The sequence below is a fragment of the Budorcas taxicolor genome, chromosome 3 (assembly GCF_023091745.1).
Source record: "Budorcas taxicolor isolate Tak-1 chromosome 3, Takin1.1, whole genome shotgun sequence".
NCBI lineage: Eukaryota > Metazoa > Chordata > Mammalia > Artiodactyla > Bovidae > Budorcas > Budorcas taxicolor.
Genome location: NC_068912.1, coordinates 35411405 through 35430408, shown reverse-complemented (window position 1 = coordinate 35430408; position 19004 = coordinate 35411405). Strand labels below are relative to the sequence as shown.

Below are 19004 nucleotides of genomic sequence, written 5' to 3'. Positions count from 1 at the left end.
TGCCTTCTCCAGGGAATCTTCCCAACCCAGGGATCAAACTCATGTCTCCTGTACTGGCCGGCAAATTCTTTATCAATGAGCCACCAGGGAAGTCCCAGTTTCCTTTATGAAAGTCTAATAAACACAAATATGAACCTATAATGAGAAAGTGTTTTTAAATATACAAACAAGATAAATTGAGAGGAAACTGTTTGATCTACTACAAATGTATCATAAGTTTCACCTTTAATACAACATTGTAAGTCAACTATACTTCAATTAAAAAATAAAATAGAAATACTTCACCTTTATTTCTTCTGGTTCATTCCGAACTTTCTGAAATTAACCATTGATATGTGCACACCATACACACTGGATGATCAGCCTCTACTCATCTGGAGATGATCCTTAGTTAGCTCCATCTCCAGGAACTGCCTGACCTAACACTATATAGACAGTCTTGGGATGAAAGTTTGCGGGAAGAAACCAAGTTGACTGTAAGAATTGAATTTTGCTGTAAGATTAGACTAAGGTAGAGTTGGGGCATACAATGTAAGGTTTATGGGTGCTAATAAATGTTCTAACAGTACTACTTTCCACCACAAACTCAGTTCTTCCTAGCTGAGAGTCACAGATTTGAACAATCATCAAAACCATTCAAAGGATTTAGTTGTTTGTTTGAAGGAACTTGCCTTGAATCTAACTAAAGTTAAGGTTCAGTATAAACCAGGGCTTCGTTGGTGGCTCAGTTGGTAAAGAATCCACCTGCAACGCAGCAAACACCAGTTCGATTCCTGGGTGGGGAAGATCTGCTGGAGAAGAAATAGGCTCCCCTCTCCAGTATTCTTGCACTTCCCTTTTGGCTCAGCTGGCAAAGAATCTGCCTGCAATGTGGGAGACCTGGGTTCGATCCCTGGGTTGGGAAGATCCTCTGGAGAAGGGAACAGCTATGCACTCCAGTATTCTTGCTTGGAGAATCCCATGGACAAAGGAGACTGGTGGGCTACAGTCCATGGGGTTGCAAAGAGTCATACACGACTGAGAGACGTTCACTTTCACTTTTCAGCAAACTATAACCTTCTGGCCAAATAAGGCCAGTTGCCTGCTTTTACAAATAAAGTTTTATTGGTACACAGCTATGCCCACTCATTTACATATTATCTGAGGCTGTTTCTGCAGGGTGACCATAGAGATGAGTGCCTGCAACTGAGATCATATGGCTCACTAGGCTAAATATTTCCTATCTGGCCTTTTATTTAAAAAAAAAAAAAGTTTGCCTACCCTGGTATGAACCATATTTTCTGTTTATTTGTTTAACTTGTTTCTTGAATAATAAATCTGTGAATGGAATGGTCTCAACCACTTATACATAGGGAGGGGTCTGAAGCTACATTATATATTTTTAAAATAAACTCCCTCTTCTTATCAAAGGTTGCCTCTGGTGATAAGGGTTTGATAGCTGCTTCCTTTCTCCTACTGTGGCCCTTGCTTTTTGCTCTACATGACTGGGACTCTAACTCCAAGCTATTAATAAATAGAAAAACCATAATCCCAATCAGAAGGTATATATTTAAATATCTATCTGCTATTTTCTTTTCTAACTTTCATAATCAGAGAGTATCTTCTCTGATCACAGGTAATTCTTTCAAAAAGACTTATCAAATATAAGATAATCTGAAAGTTGTTTAAAGTTTAGAATATAAAACACTTGTGAAAGTGAAGTCACTCAGTTGTGTCCGACTCTTTGCAATCCCATGGACTGTAGCCCACCAGGCTCTTCCATCCATGGGATTCTCCAGGCAAGAATACTGGAGTGGGTTGCCATTTCCTTCTCCAGGGAAAACACTTGTGCTTAGTATGAATAAAAATAAATCTCTCTTGCTCAGAGAGCAAGAAAACATAATTGTTATTTTTAAACCATAACTTTAAGTCAAATCAGTATAAGGTTCCATAATTAATATTTTACAAAAGGCCCTACTCACAGTTTATGATTCATTGGACAAAACTACACATAACTTTTCCCCACTAAAAACATTCTATATAAAAATCATATACTAAGGAAAACAAATATTAACATAAGCAATAATTATCATCTTAAAAAGACAGACTAAAATATACATTCTTTTAGACTTTTGGAAGCATAGAAGTGCTTCTTCATAGCTGTTGATAAACAGAAAATAAAGACAAACCATCATTATTTTTGTCCAAACTCTTAAATGCCAATTTCATTTTTTTCTCATGGTCTTTAAGGTACTTCATAAATTCTTCAAAATCCAGCTTCCCATCTTTGTTGACATCACCAGTAGTGAAAATTTTCTATAAAAAAGAAAAAAATTAGAGATATTTTATATGGGTTAAAAATACTGAATTTTTTGTACAAAAACTTTAAGCAAATTGGCTATTTTCCTATTAAGAAATGTATTTTATAAATTCTAAGATAGAAGACAAAATCTTGACCTAAATTTAAATGTTTAAAATAGTCTTTTTCCCTTTGAATTCCCAAAATTACATGACCTTTTCCTAAAGATGATCCTTATAAAAAGCTGTCATATCAAATTGTCTCTCTCTATCAAGAAAAATCATTTGTTTTGAGAAATATTATTTCACAAACAATAATATACATACACTCTCTCTCTCTCTCTCTCTCTCTCTATATATATATATATATATATATATATATATATATAATGTTCAGTTCAGTTCAGTTGCTCAGTTATGTCTGACTATTTACGACCCCATGAATCTCAGCACGCCAGGCCTCCCTGTCCATCACCAACTCCTGGAGTTTACCCAAACTCATGTCCATAGAGTCGGTGATGCCATCCAGCCATCTCATCCTCTGTCGTCCCCTTCTCCTCCTGCCCCCAGTCTCTCCCAGCATCAGGGTCTTTTCCAATGTATATGGATACAATAATATAATATGTATACTATGTATATAATTATATGAATACAACACAAGATGGATACTATATATTCACATATAATACTATAATATGTATACACATAACACTATATATGGACACACATATATACAAAAGATAAATGTATACCAGTAATGTAGGGTTAGGTTAACATGTTTTTTTTTTTAATCTTATAATTTACCACAGTAACAGAATAAAAAAGTGATATGATCACCCTAGTAAATGTGGAAAAATTTTTGATGGATTCTACATCATTATGACTAAAAATTCTGAGCAAACTAAAAACTCTGAGTAGTGCTTCCTCAAACTAATAAAGGGTATCTACAAAGAATTCTGGTCTTTTTTGTTTAAACTAGTATCAGTAGAATTCTCTTATCTGAAACCTAAATAGTCTTGATTCAAATGCCACCAATCATTACATTTTAAAAGCAAACACATTTTATTGTCACTGAAAAATAACTATTAATCTTTAATTACTTTCAAAATTAGATTAAGGATGATTTTCATCTAGAAATTATTTTCTGATTACTCAATACATACACTGAGATTTGCACTTGTGTCTTGGCTCAGAGGCAGGAAGAAGAGTGAGAAACTTTATAGTAGGAAAAAAGGAGTTTCCCAGTGTGCCCTGACTGGAGACTGCTGGCCTGGGAAAACTTCTGGATTTAAGTGGGTCACCCTGTGTGATTGGTTGGGGGACATATTTAGCTCTCTCTGGTTAGTCCTAAATTGGAAGCAGGGACAAAAATAGGGGAAACTGTCAGTGATCAATCAATTCCTGGCCATTTGGGGCTGTTACCGAAGTCATTGTTTAGCTTCCTGGACTGTCACCAGAGATAGCATTCCCTGAAATAAAAGGTTTTGTGTGGTTACTGTATTGCTGTAAAGAGCAATATTGCATAGGAACCTAGAATGTGAGGTCCATGAATCAAGGCAAATTGGAAGTGAAAAAACAGGAGATGGCAAGAGTGAACATTGACATTTTAGGAATCAGTGAACTAAAATGGACTGCACTGGGTGAATTTAACTCAGATGAGCATTATATATACGACTATGGGCAAGAATGCCTTAGAAGAAATGTATTAACCATCATAGTCAACAAAAGGGTCTGAAATGCAGTACTTAGATGCAGTCTCAAAAATGCCAAAAATGATCTCTGCTTGTTTCCAAGACAAGCCATTCAACATCATGGTAATCCAAGTCTATGCCCTGACCAGTAATGCTGAAAAGCTGAAGTTGAAGAGTTCTATGAAGACCTACAATACCTTCTAGAATTAACACCAAAAAAAGATGTCCTTTTCATTAGAGGGGACTGGAATGCAAACATAGGAGTCAAGAAACACCTGGAGTAACAGGCAAATTTGGCCTTGGAATACGGAATGAAGCAGGGCAAAGGCTAATAGAGTTCTGCTAAGAGAATGCACTGGTCATAGCAAACACCCTCTTCCAACAACACAAGAGAAGACTCTACACATGGACATCACCAGATGGTCAACACCGAAATCAGATAGATTTCACATCTATCAGAAAGATAGATTCATTGCAGCCAAAGATGGAGAAGCTCTAGACAGTCAGCAAAAACAACACCGGGAGCTGACTGTGGCTGCGGCTCAGATCATGAACTCCTTAGAACTCACTAGACCATTCAGGTATGACCTAAATCAAATCCCTAACGGTAATACATTGGAAGTGAGAAACAGATTTAAGGGACTAGATCTGATAGACAGAGTACCTGATGAACTACGGACAGAGGTTCGTGACATTGTAGAAGAGATAGAGAGCAAGACCACCCCCAAGAAAAAGAAATGCAAAAAAAGCAAAATGGCTGTCTGAGGGGGCCTTACAAATAGCTGTGAAAACAAGAGAAGCAAAAACCAAAGGAGAAAAGGAAAGATAGACCCATCTGAATGCAGAGTTCCAAAGAATAGCAAGAAGAGACTAAAAAAAACCTTCCTCAGCGATCAGTGAAAAGAAATAGAGGGAAACAATAGAATGGGAAAGACTAGAAATCTCTTCAAGAAAATTAGAGATACCAAGGGAACATTTCATGCAAAGATGGGCTCAACAAAGGACAGAAATGGTATGGACCTAACAGAAGCAGATGTTAAGAAGAGGTGGCAAGAATACACAGAAGAACTGTACAAAAAAGATCTTCATAACCCAGGATCATGATGGTGTGATCACTAATCTAGAGCCAGACATCCTGGAATGTGAAGTCAAGTGGGCCTTAGCAAGCATCACTATGAACAAAGCTGGTGGAGGTGATGGAATTCCATGTGAGCTATTTCAAATCTTGAAAGATGATGCTGTGAAAGTGCTGCACTCAACATGCCAGCAAATGTGGAAAACTCAGCAGTGGCCAAGGACTGGAAAAGGTCAGTTTTCATTCCAATCCCAAAGAAAGGCAATGCCAAAGAATGCTCAAACTGCCACACAATTGCACTCATCTCACACACTAGTACAGTAATGCTCAAAATTATCCAAGCCAGGCTCAGCAATACGTGAACTGTGAACTTCCAGATATTCAAGCTGGATTTAGAAAAGGCAGAGGAACCAGAGATCAAATTGCCAAAATCTGCTGGATCATTGAAAAAGCAAGAGAGTTCCAGAAAAACATCTATTTCTGCTTTATTGACTATGCCAAAGCCTTTGACTGTGTGGATCACAAGAAACCGTGGAAAATTCTGAAAGAGATGGGAATACCAGACCACCTGACCTGCCTCTGGAGAAACCTATACGCAGGTCAGGAAGCAACAGTTAGAACTGGACAAGGAACAACAGACTGGTTCCAAATAGGAAAAGGAGTCTGTCAAGGCTGTACATTGTCACCCTGCTTATTTAACTTATATGGACAGTACATCATGAGAAACGCTGGGCTGGAGGAAGCACAAGCTGGAATCAAGATTGCCAGGAGAAATCTCAATCACCTCAGATATGCAGATGACATCACCCTTATGACAGAAAGCAAAGAAGAACTAAAGAGCCTCTAGATGAAAGTGAAAGAGAGTGAAAAAGTTGGCTTAAAGTTCAACATTCAGAAAATGAAGATCATGGCATCTAGTCCCATCACTTCATGGGAAATAGATGGGGAAACAGTGGAAACAGTGGAAACAGTGGCAGACTTTATTTTGGGGACTCCAAAATCACTGCAGATGGTGATTGTAGCCATGAAATTAAAAGACGCTTACTCCTTGGAAGTAAAGTTATGACCAACCTAGACACCATATTAAAAAGCAGAGTCATTACTTTGCCAACAAAGGTCCGTCTAGTCAAGGCTATGGTTTTTCTGGTAGTCATGTAGGGACATGAGAGTTGGACTATAAAGAAAGCTGATCGCCGAAGAGTTTATGCTTCTGAATGGTAGTGTTGGAGAAGACTCTTGAGAGTCCCTTGGACTGCAAGGACATCCAACCTGTCCATTCTAAAGGAAATCAGTCTTGAATGTTCATTGGAAGGACTGCTGTTGAAGCTGAAACTCCAATACTTTGGCCACCTGATGAGCTGACTCATTTGAAAAGACCCTGATGCTGGGAAAGATTGAAGGTGAGAGGAGAAGGGGACAACAGAGGATGAGATGATTGGATGGCATCACCGACTCAATGGACATGAGTTTGAGTAAACTCTGGGAGGTGGTGATGGATAGGGAGGCCTGGCGTGCTGCAGTCCATAGGGTCGCTAAGAGTTGGACACAACTGAGTGACTGAACTGAACTGAACTGATGTGGTTACTGCAGAGTCCACTGGAGTTTTGATACATAAGCCCTCATCAGCAACAAAAAGCCTTTTTATATGGCTCACATCATCTACTACCAAGAACAACAACAAACAAACAAACAAAATTTTTGTTTTGATAAAGAAGTAAAGTGTTTCAAAGACTGAACCTGTTTATGGCATAATCTAGAATTTCTTATGAAAGGTTAGTTTATTCCTAATAAATAAATAAAAGTCACACTTGAAAATCTAAGTACAAGAGAAGCTTTAAAAAAGCATTAAGGGCAATAGGTTTAAAAAGAAAAATATAAAAATCCAAGTGCAATTTACAGAGAGAATATTTTCGACTGGCCTGGTCTATAGACAACATATAGTCCAGGCCTCTGATGTTACAAATGAAGAAATCAAGACACAGTGCTTGGCATATAAAATGTGCTCAAAATGCAACTGATCAATGACTGAATGGATGATTAAAATATAGACTTCCAAAGTTCACACAGCTTATTAGAAGAAGAGTTTTACCAAATCTTAACATGACAGAACTCAACTGACAGGTTTCTGAGCATGAAGTGCCAATTTTTCAAATGAATTTGCCAATCTTTACCTCTCATGGATCTCCCAGTCTTCTGAGTTAAACATCCAAAGAGCAAATATTATTGGAAAACAATAATTATACTCAATAATAACTTGCAAACAGAAAATTACTTGGAAATAACAGAAATACATGCGGCATCACATACTGAGAAGGATCCTCTAACCTAGGTTGCTGGCGGAAAGATCTGCAAAGCAAACAATGCCCAAGCTCATTTTTAAAAGTCTGATGATTAAAGCAAGTTATAAGGACATATTAGCTTGGGTGAGACCCCCAAGACTACAAGCCATTCAGACTGATTGTCCTCCTTCAAAGTCCAATATTAGAGAAGTTTCAACTACCACACAACTCTCAAAACACACACATAGTGATTACGCCAGTTCCCTAAAGAGCGGAGGGAGCATTCTTGGGGTTGATGCTCATAGGCTACTAATAACAGGTGAGTACCTTGAACAAGTTGACTCCAAAAACCAGTCTGCATCCAATATCTTGAGAGCAATTTGAATTCAGAAGCCCCAGTTCATCTCTAGTTAGTTATTTTGTCTCAGGACTTGCCTTGAAGTCTTTTTCCTTCCCTGGATACTTTTGGAACACTTAATAATGATTAGTTATTGTATTCCTTACTATATTCCTAAATTATCATATTAGAGCCAGGGAGGAAACTGAGAAAAATGCTTGAGAAGACTATTAGTAACATTGTTATTCTTCCTACAGTAACGTTGGTAATTGACCTGAAAACTACACTGGCAGCCCAGATCAAGTTTAGGAACCTGTAAATTTGACCGTAGGCTTCTCTGCCCAAGGCTCCGCCAGAATTCTCAGCCCCAACATCTCTCCGATCACAGCCCCTCTGAAGCCCACCTTCTCTCCATCCTGAACGACCCCTACACCCTGCAGGCCTTCCTGAAGCTCAAAGATGTCCAGGGTCCCATCTTCATTATGGTCTAGGTGAGAAAACAGTTTTTCATAGGAGGCGTCCATCTGGGATGTCTCTGGCGAGAGAAGCGACTAGAGTGGTCCACGCTGTGACCCTGTGAGTCTCGAGGTGAACATGAAAGACAAGATGGCAATCTCTGCCCACCGCAGGCCGAGTTGGAAGAGACCTGAAGTAGCAGCTATCTCTCTGCTACCAAAGCCAAAGCCCTTCTGCCAGGTACAGAACAGGAAGGCGACCGTGCAGGCAACGGCTCCAGAGCAGAGGCACACGGTGCACGCGGCGTTGGGGGCCAGATCTGGCGTGCGAGGTCGCTGAGTTCCCACCCCACCCCCTGATCATCCAATCAGAAAGCCTGTTTCCACCTCACTCCAGGAAGAGTCTTTTCTCCGGAAGCTTCCTGAAAGACTTCTGCACAGGTCTGTCTCTAAAGGTAGAACTTCTTTTTAGAGAAAAGTGGGTAGGGGAATTTTGAGACATGGACTGTGGAGTCGTAATGACTAGTGGTGTTGGTCCACCTTTTTTTTCTTTTTTTTAAGTTGTTTAATCACACTTTTTAAGACTTCTTCTAAGGTTAAGGAACTTGGGAATCCTTGTAACAATGCTAGGACCTGAATGAAAATTTGCCAGCATGGGCCTTTCCTTCTGTGATCACCCCCACGCCCCTCCGCCAGGTCATTATCTTCACTGGGTTTCTGCTGTGGCTCCAGAACAAATATGAAATTCTTTGAGCTGCTTACCTTCTAGCTCTTGGTAATCCTCTCGGCAGTAAGAGTCCTATGCCTCTTATGATTCTAAGTCTCCTGAGAGAGTTACAGTGAGAGAAGAGTTTGTGCCTGTGAATACATGGCAGGCAACTTAAGTTTTAAAATTGTCCATGACTTCAGAGGCCAACCGAACGCAACTGTTAGATCAGTTCGCTGTGAACATGGGTACAGGAATATCTTCATATGCTACACAGTCGGCCCCATTTCCCCTTCACCTATTAATAAAAGAATTACTACTAAATGGTGCCACGATTTGAGGAGAAATAAAAAATAATCTGTAAAAATCTGTATAAAAAAAGTCAAGATCCTCCTTTTTTCATTATATTGCCCTATTCATTCTAAATCTAGATTTGTTTGTTTGTTTGTTTGGTCCTATACTATTACAAAGCTTTCCAAGCCTAAACTGAATCAAAATAAGAACTTCCAGGTAAAATTGCTGACTCTTCATCAGTTTATTTTTCTGATTTCCATTTCAGTAAATTAAAATTCAGATTATTTCTTCTCCTCTTTGATGTTCTGAAATTTTTGTCCTCAGAGTATCTCAAATGATATCCAAATATTAATATCCTTTTAGAATGTTTTAATGTGGCTTTTGATGAAAAACAAGGAGGAGGAGGAAGGGCAGAAGGAAGAAAAGGAGAGGGAGGAGGGGAGGGGAAGGGGGAAAGGGAGGAGGGATATTCTAAGAAAAAAAAAAGCAGACAGAATTACTAGATTCTTATGGGAATATTAGTAATAACTCCCTTGTTTCTCATACTACCTTCTACAAGCAATTCCTGAACCCTAGAAGAACTTAATGTGAATTTTATCTCTTCTAAAACATTAATTTCATAATGAGGCAATTTGGAAACATGTAAAGGCAGGGTCAATCAGAAGAAGAAACTAGTGCATTCACTTCTGGCCTATGTGTCAGGCACTGTGCCCGGGGGCTCACTGGAAGGACTGATGCTGAAGGTGAAACTCCAGTACTTTGGCCCCCTCATGCGAAGAGTTGACTCAATGGAAAAGACCCTGATGCTGGGAGGGATTGGGGGCAGGAGGAGAAGGGGACGACAGAGGATGAGATGGCTGGATGGCATCACCGGCTCGATGGACATGAGTTTGAGTGAACTCCGGGAGTTGGTGATCAAGGAGGCCTGGCGTGCTGTGATTCATGGGGTCACAAAGAGTCGGACATGACTGAGCGACTGAACTGAACTGAACTGATGCTACAAGGGTAGGCAAGAAACCATAAAAAGAGCAATTCACCAAGAAGATATAACAATGCTAAATCTGAATTCAACAGTAGTACAGTCCACTGCTGCTAAGTCACTTCAGTCGTGTCCAACTCTGTGCGACCCCATAGATAGCAGCCCACCAGGCTCCCCCGTCCCTGGGATTCTCCCGGCAAGAACACTGGAGTGGGTGTACAGTCCACTATATAGTCTATTTTTAAACTATAAAAGGGGGAAACTGAAAAAATTATAAAGTTGGCAAATCTGCAATTATAGAGATTCTGACACTTCTTTTTAACAGTGACTATAATAACAGTATTAGATAATTTAAAGCCTATAATTAGTTGATTGTTTATTAGATACCAGGCATTATTCTAAGTATTTAACATATTTTAATTCATTTATACTTCACAATAACTCTATGAAATAAGTACTGATATCACCTCTGTCACAGATGTGGAAACTGAGGCTAGAGAGATTTTAAAATTTGCCCCAAAGTTACCAAGTAAGTAGCACAATCGTGATTTAAACCCAGATAGTTTGGCTAGACTTTTCTTACAAGTTTGTCTATGTGTGCAAAAAGATGTTTATCTGGCAAAACTATGGAAACAAAAGATCAGTGGTTGGGGGTGGGAATGAATAGGCAGAGCACAGAGGACTTTTAGGGCAGTAATAGCACTCTATATAATATTATAATAATGAATACATGTCATTATACATTTGTCCAAACCCATAGAATATACAATACCAAGAGTGAACCCTAAAGTAAGCTATGAACTTAAAGTGATAATGATGTGTCAATGTAGGTTCATCCTTGGTAAAAAAAAAAAAAAAAAAAAAAAATTACCACTCTGTTAAATGATGTTGACAGTGGGGGAGGCTTATGTATGTGATGTCTAGGGCCAGAGGGTGTATGGGAAATCTCTGTACCTTCCTCTCAATTTTATTGTAAACCAAAAACTGCTCTAAAAAATACTTTTATATGTTTATCTTCTCTTATACAGCGTTTCGGAGAAGGCAATGGCACCCCACTCCAGTACTCTTGCCTGGAAAATCCCGTGGACAGAGGAGCCTGGTAGGCTGCAGTCCATGGGGTCGCTAAGAGTCAGGCATGACTGAGCGACTTCACTTTCGCTTTTCACTTTCATGCATTGGAAAAGGAAATGGCAACCCACTCCAGTATTCTTGCCTGGAGAATCCCAGAGACAGAGGAGCCTGGTGGGCTGCTGTCTATGGGGTCGCACAGAGTCAGACACGACTGAAGCGACTTAGCAGCAGCATACAGCATTTCTGGGCATCTTACAACAGGAGTACTTTTGGCTTTCTGTCCTATATATGCTGGAAATAAAACCATTAACAACTGCTTTGCAGTTGAATATTTAATTGATTAATTTTTAATAACCAACTTTTAATTATTTCAAATGAGCCACTGCCTTGTTTAGGGTATTTCAAATCACAAGCCTTAAATCTTTTTGTATCACTGTGCTTAGATCATGAGACATGATCCTCATCTTCAGGATGTTTGGTATTAGTGGAGGACACAGTCAATAAATAAAAATACCTTCTGGAGAGACCAGTGATGAACTCGTCTATAGAGGGTGGTCCGGAAAAGCTCATCCCAGAGAGATGATATTTAATTTTTTTTTTAAATCCTCTATTTTTTCCTAATCATAAGAATAATAATGTATGATCATTTTTAAAAATTGAAATAATACAAAAATTATGAAGAAGAAAGTAAAAAGGTAATTTAACTCCTACCATCCAAAAGCAATCATTATTACACTTTTATTGAAGAATCAAAAAAGAGTACTGAGAATAGTTAATATCTGGTGTGAGCACAGACAGTGATAGTATGTATATGTATGTATGTGTAAAATATATTTTATGTATATGTATAAGATACGTATATATGTGACAAATACATGCCATCCTGTTATATACGTTTGCATACACATAGTTTTATACAACTTATTTTATAATATATTCTTACAGAAATTTTAGAAAACTGAAGACATTTTTTATTCCTGAGTTCCCTCTTTTTCTTAAGCAGTCTTGCCAGAGGTTTTATCTATTTTATTCATACTTTCGAAGAACCAACAAAGAAAGCATATATTTTGAAATTTAAAGCACACATTTAAATAATTCATGGGTCAGGGATGAAATCATATTGGACATTAGAAAACACTAGGAGCTAAGTTACGACAAAAATACAAACTTATGGGATGAGACGAAAAAAGTGATCAAAGGGATATTGTAGCTCAAAATGGGCTTCCCTGGTGGCTCAGATGGTAAAGAATCTGCCTGCAATGCAGAAGACCCAGGTTCGACCCCTGGGTCAGGACGATTCCCTGGAGAAGGGCATAGCAACCCACTCCTGTATTCTTGCTTGGAGAATTCCATGGACAGAGGAGCCTGGCAGGCTACAGTCCATGGGGTCACAAAGAGTCAGTTACTGAATCAAACATTCAACTCAAGAAATCAGAAAAGGGGCAAATGAGTAAACCTAAACAAAGTAGAAAGAAATAAACAAAAGCTAATGGGAGAAAATTTAAAAACAGACAATCAGCAAAAAATACCACAGTTGGCCGCGACAGGGAGAAGGACTGGCAAGAAAAAAAGATTTGGTGAGATTGAAGGTGGGAGGAAGAAGAAAACAACTAGAGATACAGTCAGAACTTCTTTAAAACCCTAAGTGAATCTAAGTATTATGAACCTTAGACAAAATGGGCAGTTTCCTAAAAGTTGTAGCTTACTAAATCTGACTCAAGAAGAAACAGCCACTTGAAGAGACCTGTAACTACTACAGGCATTGGATGAGTAGCTTAAAATACTACTATAAAACAGTTGTCGGCTCTCAGAACGTATTCACTTTCCCTCTCGGGATAGAGAATGCCAAAGTGTCCTCTCACGTTTCAGAGGGGCTGGAGAGGTTCCAAATATCTCCGCCCTGCTTATAGGAGCTGCTCCCAGGCTCACAATTATGACTCAGAGAAGCCGAAATTGCTCAGACGACGGGCCAACCCTTCAGGTCAACTTGTGGACTTTGGGTATTAAGAATGTCTTAAACAATGGAATGTTGCCTCTCCTCCTCAACGGGAAGTTGGGAGGGAAATACGATGGTTTTTCAAACAGTTCTAAAACTGCAAGATGTCTGGTCTAAGAAAGCAGCTTCGAAGAGAGATACAAAATGTGAGCCTTTTTACACAACTTGGAGCCACTGAAGTGTGAGAGCTTAAAAAAAAAACCACCTTCATTAAATGTTTGCAGAGGCTGAGAGCTACAAAAAGGGAGTGGAGGGGTACCAAAAGTATTGGGTACAGGATTTTGAACTGTTAAGAGCGAGCTAGAGCACTGCCGCACTCATTTTTCTGGAAAAACACCAGTAGCCTTTCAAATCTCGACGAGCATCCGTTCCGGAGTACCTGGCCGCGGTCCCCATCCCCGAGCTTCTGAACCATTCGCGGGCTGGCCGCCTCAAGTCCGGCCTCTTCCTGCAGAGTAGCGGGCCGCCGCCCTAGTCCTGGAGCACCCAGAGTCCCTGCAGCCCTCCCGGCCCTCGGGCCGCGCCCCGCAGGGACCCACCTCCTCGGCGTCCTGGCCCAGGGGGATGCCCAAGCTTTTGAGCCCCTCCTGCAGCTCGCTGATGTCCACCACGCCGTCCCCGTTGCGGTCCAGTTTCTGAAAGAGGGTCTCGTAGCGCGTCGGCGGCTCCACGTCCTGGCAGGCCGCCGTGGGCAGCACGAAGCCCCGCAGCCAGCGCAGCATGGTCCCGGAGGTGCTGGCCCGCCCAGCCGAGGGAGCTCAGGGTGGGCAAGGCCTGGCGGCTAAGGGACTGCCACTTGCAGTCCGACGAGCCGAGGCCCTACGAGCCGCCTCGGCGCACAGGGAGTGGCCGCTCTCGCTGCGGCTCTGGGAGGAGCTCGCTGGCGCCGGCCTCCCCGAGAAGCGCGGGGGACGGGCCAGGCGCAGCCTGGGACGGGCAGGAAGTGCAAAGGCTGCGGGGGTGGGGCCCGAGGGGCACTGGGACCCGGAGAGTGAGCACTGCTCCACCTGAGTGGAGCAGCCGGAGACGCCCCAGAGACTGTGGGGTTCTGCGTCAGCCTGCTAAAGAGGGGCGGGGGTGTGCGTGTGTCGGGGTTGGGAGTCGGGGGGCAGCCTGACGCTCAGGTTACTTAACTTCAAGCCCTCCCTCCCTTTACGGTTTGTAGCCCTGGTGAACTGCCCAGAAATAGTTCTCTCCGCAGGGAAATTGGGCCTTCTCTGGCTTTGTTTCGCACACATCTCTTTTTTCCCTGCATCTCCACAGATCCAGTCTCTGGATCTGTTTTCCGTTCACAGAAATGAGAGAGTTGGGTGGCCGTACACCTGGGATGGGAATTAAGCTTTAAAACGCAGAGGAGTTAAATCTGAAAGCAATTTAAAAAATGAAAAGGAACACCTAAAACTAATACAGGGTTGTATAATTGTAGCTCAATAGAAGTGGGCTTGGGGGTGGAGGAGACTACTATTTCGCAGAAAAAGTCAGCATCCATCCAGGTGGATGGGGCTACTTCGATCTACAGCTTAGTGTGATCTGCCTGATGAGTTTTAGACTCTTAGCACATATCAGAAAAACTTCAGGCCGCTCCTCCTCAAGATGGATGCTGCTACAAGGCTTGGGATTACTGCCCAGGAAATTCAGAACTCTTACTGCATAACATGGGGTAAGCGAAGGAACGGTGGACTTACAGAGAAAATACCAGGCAGGGTCCTAATCTTTCAGCTGAAATGTGAAATCGGAGATGTGTCATAAGCTCCCTGGGTAGCCTCTCATCAGTAAAACGAGAGTATGAGTATCTGCCTCTTAACAGGGTTGTATACTGTATGTGAAAGATACTAACTCTCAAGTACCACCAGTCAGGTGAAATATTAATTTAGTAGTGCTCTGTTCATTCACAGCTGCTTATAACAACTATCACTGGGTTCCTATTATCTGCAGGAGATACAGATCTGTACTTATAAATAAGGATCTGCTCACATCTTTTGAATTATTAAACAAAAACTAGTTGCAGCTAGTTAATTAGTCCAGAGTAATTACTAAACAAAACCCAGAAACTCAGACCTTGAATTTACTTCCCCTCATACTATTTTGTATATTTAAGACATATGCAAATCTAGAATTTATAAACTGAGGGCTGCCTCTTTAGTTACAATCATCTTGAAACCTGTTTATTTGCTTTTTTTTTTACTCTCAATTTCCAGTTTTGTTAATCAATAACCTCAGATATGCAGATAACACCACCCTTATGGCAGAAAGTAAAGAGGAACTAAAAAGTCTCTTGATGAAAGTGAAAGAGGAGAGTGAAAAAGTTGGCTTAAAGCTCAACATTCAGAAAACAAAGATCATGGCATCCAGTCCCATCACTTCATGGGAAATAGATGGGGAAACAGTGGAAACAGTGGCAGACTTTATTTTGGGGGGTTCCAAAATCACTGCAGATGGTGATTGCAGCCGTGAAATTAAAAGACGCTTACTCCTTGGAAGGAAAGTTATGACCAACCTAGATAGTATATTCAAAACCAGAGACATTACTTTGCCAACAAAGGTCCGTCTACTCAAGGCTATGGTTTTTCCAGTGGCACGTATGGATGTGAGAGTTGGACTGTGAAGAAAGCTGAGCGCCGAAGAATTCATACTTTTGAACTGTGGTGTTGGAGACGACTCTTGAGAGTCCCTTGGACTGCAAGAAGATCCAATCAGTCCATTCTAAAGGAGATCAGTCCTGGGTGTGCATTGGAAGGACTGATACTAAAGCTGAAACTCCAGTACTTTGGCCACCTCATGCAAAGAGTTGACTCACTGGAAAAGACCCTAATGCTGGGAAAGATTGAGGGCGGGAGGAGAAGGGGACAACAGAGGATGAGATGGCTGGATGGCATCACCAACTCAATGGACATGAGTTTGGGTGAACTCCGGGAGTTGGTGATAGACAGGGAGGCCTGGCGTGCTGCAGTTCATGGGGTCGCAGAAAATCAGAAACGACTGAGTGGCTGAACTGAACTGATCCTCTTCCTTTGGAAAGGTCCTTAAACATCCTCAAATTTTCTATCCATCCTTGAAAAATCTCTGTTAATCCCTACTATGAACACTCTGTAATTGAAGAGAAGCTCCTTGAAATGGTCGTCTCAGACTCTAATTTTTTTTCTTTTCCTTCTTCTTTTTCTTGTAGTAAATAGAGGAATTACTTGTCAACATTTTGACTGACAGAGAAAGACAAATATCATTCATTAATGCATATGTATGGAATCTCAAAAGATAGAACCGATCATCCTATATTCTGGGCAGCAAAGGAGACAGAGACACAAAGAACACACTTTTGGACACAGTGGGAGGAGAGGGCAGGATGATTTGAGAGAACAGCATTGAATCATATACACTGCTGTGTGTAAAAGAGATAGCCAGTGGGAGTTCGATGCGTGACGCAGGGAACCCAAAGTCAGTGCTCTGTAGCAGCCTGGAGGGATGGGGTGGGGAGGGAAGTGGGAGGGGACACGTGGATGCCTATGGCTGACTCATGTTGAGGTATACCAGAGGCCATCACAAAATACTAGAGTAATTATCCTCCAATTAAAATAAATAATTTAAAATTTTTAACTTAACTGACAAACTTATATTTGCACAAAACTTGTACAAGAATGTTCACAGCTGCTTTCTTCATAATTACCAAAACCCATAAATAAGCAAAAAGTTCTTAAATGGGTGAATGTTAGATAAGCAACCTATGTTGCATTCCTACAATGGAATACTACTCAGCAATAAAAAGGAATGGACTGATGCATGCAGCCATACATTACATGACATCCTAGAAAAGGGAAAACTATAGTGACAGAAAACAGATCAGTGGTTATCAGGTGCTGAGGAGCTGGGGGGAGTGATGAAACTGTTCTATGTTTTGATTATAGCTGTGTTTACACAACTGTATGAGCTTGTTAAAATGCACAGAACTATGTACTAAAATGGTTTAATTTTACTCTGTGGAAACATACATCAATAAATCTGACTTTTTAAATATGCAGATGACACCACACTTATGGCAGAAAGCAAAGAACTAAAGAGCCTCTTGATCCCACGAAGAGTTGGATCACCTTAGTGACTAAACAAGAATAACTTTAACTAGCAGAGATTTTCAAACTTTAACATGTGAAAGATGACCTGGGGCTCAGTGTAAGTGCAACTCTTATACAGTAGACCTGGGGAACTTCCAGATGTTCAAGCTGGTTTTAGAAAAGGCAGACAAACCAGAGATCAAATTGCCAACAACCGCTGGATCATCAAAAACACAAGAAAGTTCCAGAAAAATATCTACTTCTGCTTTATTGACTATGCCAAAGCCTTATGACTGCGAGAATCACAACAAATTGTGGAAAATTCTTAAAGAGATGGGAATACCTGACCACCTGACCTGCCTCTTGAGAAATCTGTATGCAGGTCAGGAAGCAACAGTTAGAACTGGACATGGAACAAGAGACTGGCTCCAAATCGGGAAAGGAGTATGTCAAGGCTGTATATTGTTACCCTACTCATTTAACTTATATGGAGAGTACATCGTAAGAAATGCTGGACTGGATGAAGCACAGGCTTGAGTTAAGATTGCTGGGAGAAATATCAATAACCTCAGATATGCAGATGACACCACCCTTATGGCAGAAAGCAAAGAAGAACTAAAGAGCCTCTTGATGAAAGTGATACAAGAGATGAAAAAGTTGGCTTAAAGCTCAACATTCAGAAAACTAAGATCATGGCATCTGGTCCCATCACTTCATGGCAAATAGATGGGGAAACAGTGATAGACTTTATTTTCTTGGGCTCCAAAATCACTGTAGATGGTGACTGCAGCCATGAAATTAAAAGACGCCTGCTCCTTGGAAGAACAGTTATGACCAACCTAGACAGCATAGTAAAAAGCAGAGACATTACTTTGCCAAGTCAAAGCTATCGTTTTTCCATTGGTCATGTATGGATGTGAGAGTTGGACTATAAAGAAAGCTGAGCACCAAAGAATTGATGCTTTTGAACTGAGGTGCTGGCTAATCTCCTTGGAATGCAAGGAGATCTAACCAGTCCATCCTAAAGGAAATCAGTCCTGAATATTCACTGGAAGGACTGGTGCTGAATCTGAAACTCCAATACTTTGGCCACCTGAAGCGAAGAACTGACTCATTGGAAAAGACCCTGATGCTGGGAAAGACTGAAGGCAGGAGGAGAAGGGGACAACAGAGGATGACATGGTTGGATAGCATCATCGACTCGACGGACATGAGTTTGACACCTACTCTGGGAGTTGATGATGGACAGGGAGGCCTGGCGTGCTGCAGTCCACGGTGTCCCAAAGAGTTAGACGTGACTGAGCAACTGAACTGAACTGAACTGAACAATAGCAACTTTCTATGTGAGAAAAGAAAATGTTACATAGATATTTACACATCCGCATGAGGCAGGGCATCCCTACCCACTTGTATGTTGTTGCTAATTGCCAAAGACTAGTGTTTCTACAGAGGCCAAGAGCAGAAACCCTGAACTCATTCACTTGCTTAGCGCAATTTATTTCTTTAGTCAGGACAGGAGCCTGGGTTCAGCCTAGTTCAACTTGCTTCTGTTTTCCCTGACATCTAGCCTTCTCATGTGCTACTATCTTCCATCACAACCTTTTAACTTAAACAGTTTCACCTACTTTGGTCTTCGAAAACCTCTTTCAATATCTACTTTGAATACCATATAGTTAAGGGGTTCTGCTTGAATAACCAGTTGAGATTTTCATATTTTTTGCTGGTAAATAATCTTACTCTTAAAAAAAAAAAAAAAAAAAACCTACTGGAGTACTTAGTTCCAATAAGACCAAAGTTTCAG

At 40.9% G+C, this 19004-nt stretch overlaps 1 protein-coding gene across 1 annotated transcript in view; it reads right to left on the bottom strand.

Annotated features, from left to right (window-relative positions):
* The window catches only part of LOC128044919 (calcium-binding mitochondrial carrier protein SCaMC-1), a 56625-nt gene extending 42743 nt beyond the window's left edge, over window positions 1–13882 (bottom strand). The window contains exons 1-2 of the mRNA XM_052637337.1: window positions 13700–13882; window positions 2169–2295 (exon numbers count right to left, since the gene is read on the bottom strand). Of these exons, the coding sequence (XP_052493297.1) occupies window positions 2169–2295; window positions 13700–13882 (310 nt within the window). The remainder of the gene's footprint in view (window positions 1–2168; window positions 2296–13699) is intronic.
* Window positions 13883–19004: the final 5122 nt, after the last annotated feature.